The sequence below is a fragment of the Pteropus vampyrus genome, unplaced genomic scaffold (genome assembly GCF_000151845.1).
Source record: "Pteropus vampyrus isolate Shadow unplaced genomic scaffold, Pvam_2.0 Scaffold20, whole genome shotgun sequence".
NCBI lineage: Eukaryota > Metazoa > Chordata > Mammalia > Chiroptera > Pteropodidae > Pteropus > Pteropus vampyrus.
The window spans coordinates 1674201-1679670 of record NW_011888801.1 but is presented as its reverse complement, the minus strand read 5'-3'; the positions used below and the strand labels follow the sequence as shown (position 1 = coordinate 1679670).

The window sequence follows — 5470 nt, the reverse complement described above, 5'->3', positions numbered from 1 at the left end:
TGGCTAAAGAAGCTGTGGTACATATATACAATGGAATATTATTCAGCCATAAGAAGAGATGAAATACTGCCATTTGCAACAACATGGATGGACCTTGAGATAATCGTGCTAAGCAAATTAAGCCAAAAAGAAAAAGTTGAAAACCACATGATATCACTTATGTGTAGGGTATAAACCTAAAAGCAACACACAAACAAGGCAAACAAACAGAGACTCATGGACATGTTCTATAGACTAGTGGTTACCAGAGAGTCAGAGGAAGGAGGGAAATAGATGGGGTAAAAGGGGTCAAGTATGTGGTGACAGAAAGAAATCTAATTATGAGCAGTGAACACACAATGCAATATATATATGCCTTACTGTTGAATTGTACACCTGAAACTTACTGGATTTTGTTAACCAAGGTCACCATAATAAAAATAAATGAATAAAATAAAATAAAAATAAAATGGCCTTATTCAGTGCAATGGAATATTATTCAGCACCAAAAAGGAATGAAGTTCTGATACATACTATATCATGGATGAACCTTGAAAACATTATGCTAAGAGAAAGAAGTCAGACACAAAAGGCAACATATTTTATAATTCCATTTACATGAAATGTCCAAAACAGGCAAATCTACAGTGACAGAAAGCAGACTGGTAGTTGTCCAGGGCTGGGGAGGTGGGGATGGGAGAGAATGAGTGACTGCTAAAAGGTATGCGGTTTCTTGAGGAGATAAAATGTCCTAAAATTAGTTTGTAGTGTGATATTGCACAACTCTGTCAATATACTAAAAAACACTAAATTATACACTTTAAATGTGCGAATCATATGTTACGTGAATTACAACTCAACATAGCTATTTAAAAAATAATCTTGTTCAGGATCCTAAATTGAAAAAAGTACATATAAATGAATAATCCCATACTACCCCTCCCCACCTAAGCATGGAATAAAAGTGATGACTCAGCTGTGATAAGATACATATATAAAGTGACCAGACGACTCTTGTTTAACAAATATACATTAAATTACAAATCCAAATGAGTCTTAACCCCACAAAAAGTAGTTACCTTAATGATGCCCTAAGTCAAAACTTAGCCCTCAGAGTCTCAATAATTTTGTGCTTTTATTTCGGTAGTTCTTTCCACTTATAACATCTTTCTTATCACATTTTTAAATGTTCGATTCTCATCTGACATTAAGGCCAATTCAAATGTTACATCCTATACAAGGCCTTTCCCATGTTCTGATGAAAAGTAATCTCACCTTTCTCTGAACTTCTGTGGTACTTCACTCCCACAGGACCACTCTGAACTTTCAATGCAGCATTATACTTAGTCTGCCTTGTATCACCTTATTGTTTTGACATTAAAAGGGGTCTCCATAAATATCTATTTGACAAGTGGATGATGACTGTTTAACAATTGAGAATTTCATCTTCAGCTTGTAAATTTTAATTCTGGAAATATCCAAAAGTCATTTAGACTCAAAAATGGTCCAGGAAGTAGGAAGGTTAAGGAATGCCCACTTCGGGTAAAATTTTCTTAACCAAAATAAAAGCCAGGCTGATGTGACATACATATGTAAATTATTTGTAAGAAATTCCCAAACAAAAACACTGGAATAAGAATATAACTTCCCAAAGTAGCTGAAAGAAACCTGAATGATATAAATTCCAGAATATCTGTTCAAAAATCAGTTTCATTATTTTATAGTGACACTGTATGTTTTTTTCTGAGAGTTTTATTATCAAGTTCTACTAATTCTTCTACCATATTTCTAATATAGTACTAATTCTTTCTCCATTTTTCCCATAACACCCAAAATTCAGGCCTTCATTTTCTTCCTGACCAATCAATTTAAAAAGTCTCCTAATCCATCTCCCTTCCCACAGTTCCTTCTTTCCTTCAACAATATTTATGGAGCCATCCTGTGTGCTAATGTTGAGGGTAGGAACTGAGGAGCACATAAAGAAATATCAAACGAGGCCCCATTCTCCTAAACCAATCTAGTTGCGAACTTGACTATTCATCACAACACTTAGCAGCATACGTATAAGGGCCACAAATGACACCAAGAATTCCAAGCAATGGTTAAGTCCTCTGGCCTCTCCAAAACACAGATTAATCTATCGTCTCCCTCACATACTAGTCATCCTCTCCCTCCCACTCTTTGTTCATCTTGTTGGGTAAGGTCTTCTGTTAAACTGCACATATGCCATGCACCCCACTCCTCTCTCGTTTCTCTCCAATGTGCCTCCTGAGCTAATCAAGACAATCTACTTGCTATAACCTGGAAGTGACTTACAAGTACCTTTATTCATGACTACTTGTCACCATAATTATCCCCACTTTCTAATTCGTATCTACTATCAATCTCAAGTCCCTTCTTTTGTATATATTAGGAAGTATGTAACTATAGATAATTTTTTTCAGCTTATGACTGGCCTTATTTCTTTTGTATTTGTCTCATAGTATCCATTATAGTGTTTCCTAAATGAGGATGTGTATCTCAACCACCTATGGAGCTCCTTAAAAATACAAAGGTCTTTACCCTACCCCCTAGTAAGTCTGGGGTGGGAGCTGGACATCTTTATTTCTAAAAAGCCCCACTGGTGATTCTGATGCACATCTCAATCTGAGAACCACTGATTTATTACAATGTTCCCTATACAGCAGACATTCAATTCTTATTAATGCATTGAAGCTCATAAATAACTTTTGTCAAAAATAGTCTAACCAGATATCAACCCCTAGACTACACTAGTTCTGTTCCAAGTGCAACATATGGTTTTAAGATTTCATTTCCTGAGGCACTCCTTGGAGGGACACTATTACCTTGTCTCTTTACATTGTTTCCTATTTGTTGAAAAATGGAGGCCTGGAATGCAGCCATGTTAGACAACACTACACAAGAATGTACTCTGGAGTCTTAGATTAAAGTTAGTTATATAAAGAACAAGAACAATGTAGAACCAGATATTTTGAAAGCACACAGTATTCTTACTGAATAAATTATTAGTAAATCTATACAGAAGGCAGATCAGAAACCAGTCAATAGTGTCTCCCCATCTTCTTTATTCCCAATCTTTTGAACTGCCTTACACAGTTGAGGGGTCCCTGAAGATTGAGGAAGACTAAGCTGCTGAAGTGCCTCTAGTCCATTAAAGTGCTCTAATCAGATAAGTAACCCAAACCCCACCCAGGCCCACAGTTGCCTCCCAACTACCCTGACACACACTATTTACACAGCTCAGTGGGGGAGTGATATGAACTTTTCCCAAAGTTGTTCCTCACAGGCAGCAGCAGTCTGAGTCACCCAACCACAGTGAGAAAAAAAACTGTGATACTAGCCAGAGGAGTGTTAGGAGACTGATCACAGCACCCCTTTTCCCATTTCAAAAGTGGGCTCTGCCTCCTACTACAATCAACTCAGTTATTAGTCACAGCTGCGGGCTACAGGGATCTGCAGAGCCACTCAGCCACGCAGGAAAGTTGTGGGCTGGGGAGGAGACTGCCCGTCCTTCTCTCCGGCAGGGGCCGCAGGTCCCAGATTCCACAGGCCTCTCCCTGCAGCTCCATCTTGCTTTCTGCCAGGAGGAGTGGCAGAGAAGCACCCCGCCACACACACACCCAGTCTGTTAAGGCCCCAGTGGGAGGGAAGCCTTTTGACAGCAGGTAAAACCAGGTGGAAATCTTCATGGGAGAGGAAAAAATGAAAGGCACCGGGGTTAAGAGGAAGAAGAAGAGGGATTTGTGGTCATAAATTACTACATGAAGAAATTACCGGTATTTGGGAGTGCCAGAGGTGTTAGCAGAAGTAGAATGCCTAGGAAGGGAGAAGGAGACAGAAAGACGATGGCCAGTAAGACAAGGGGACAAAAGGGCAGGAAGGAGGAGCGCTGGGAAAGGGCTGTGGGTGAGTGAGGTAGGTCTCAGGATAAGGGGCAGAAGTATTAGAAAGGAGAACAACGTGGCTCAATAAAAATCCCTGTGAAGAAAGGTAAGGCATCTGTAGGGGAGCCCGTCAGCCCATAGGCCAGACTGGGGAGGCCTATAAAGGAGCTGAGAGTAAGGATGTCAACGTGAGGGGCGACAGCCTGCTGAGGGAGAAGGGCTATCAGACATCCAAACAACTATCGTATATTAAGCACCTACCATGGGTCTCATACACTGTGCTAGGCACTTTCTAATACGACCTAGTTGAATCTTCACCACAAACCCACAAGCAGGCATTATTATTATTGACCCCATTTTATAGATGAGGAAACTGAGACCCAGTGAGTCTCAGGGGCATGCTCAAGGTCACAGCGCCGGGGGTGTCTGAATTCGAACCCATGGCCGCCTCGCTCCAGAGCTCACGGGCAAAGCCACAGGCAGCAAACCCGCAAAGAGGAACAGCAAGATGGACTGGGACCCCGAGGACGTCTCCTAACCCTAGTCCCGCTCCCCAACCCAGGCCCAGCGCGCTCACCCGGACGAGGTTGCTGACTGCCGCCTGCACGGCGGCCACGGGCGCGGTGAGGTCAGGGATGGCTTTGCCGTCCACCTCGCCTTCCTCGTGCATGATTACCAGGTGCGAGATCTGCTGCGCCACCGGCTCCAAGATGCTCTCGATCGTGCGCGTATGAAACACCGGCATCGTGGCGGTGAGTGGGGCGGCGAACCGCGAGCTACAGAGAACCGTGAACAGCGGAGTCGGAAACCCGCAAACAGACGGACTCCAAGCGGCGATTACGGAGTCCGGGCTTCCCTCGGCGTAACCACCTCGCTAGTGCCCCGCCCCCTCTCGTCGCTGCTTCCAATGGCAGCACTGCTCAGACCCGGGCTGCCACTCCTATTGGTGATACTTCGAGATGCTCCTCCCCCACCCCCGCGCCGCCAAGACCCCGCCCAGCCCCGCCCCCATTCCCAAGGGAGGGGCCTGGGATTGGGGTTGAGCGGCTGGGATCGCGACTGGATTCCCGAGTCCTAGCGCCGGGCGCTCCTTATAAGGGCATGGTGGGAGCGGAGCGTGCGGCTCGAGTCGGTGGCCCCGCCCACCGGGGCCGCCTCCTTCCTCGGCTCTGCAGAGCTCCGCCCCTCTGCAGAATCACCTCAGCTGGGCGGGGTCTCACCTCCAGCGACGCTAGAGTCTGATGAAACGTAGGAGCCATGAGCCTCCTCCCTGTACCCTCTGAACTTTTCCCTTAACACGACACCCTCGGAATACTCTTTCCATTTCCTTTCAGTGATACATGGAAACGTTTTTAATAAAACATTTAAAGAACAGAAGTGCACAAAGACACATGAGTGTCCCATTCATTCACAAACACACTCCACTCACTCTCCTCCTCAGAAATACTCACTGTTAACAGTTTGGGTATAGTCTTGTAGACCTTTGCCTACTCGTTTTCTTGTTCATATGTATTTTCTAAATAAGATTACACATTTTCCTGGAACTTGATATTTTTTCCTCCTGATTAAAATTCCTTGGTTATCTT

The 5470-nt window shown here is 43.8% G+C and overlaps 1 protein-coding gene across 3 annotated transcripts in view; it reads right to left on the bottom strand.

Moving 5' to 3' along the window:
* Positions 1-4743, bottom strand: part of VCL (vinculin) — a 105223-nt gene extending 100480 nt beyond the window's left edge. For 2 of the 3 annotated variants that reach the window (XM_011355288.2, XM_011355286.2), the window contains exon 1: positions 4462-4743. In XM_011355288.2, the coding sequence (XP_011353590.1) occupies positions 4462-4629 (168 nt within the window). In that variant the 5' untranslated portion in view covers positions 4630-4743. The remainder of the gene's footprint in view (positions 1-4461) is intronic. The other variant, XM_011355285.2, reaches the window with a different exon arrangement.
* Between the last annotated feature and the right edge of the window lie 727 nt (positions 4744-5470).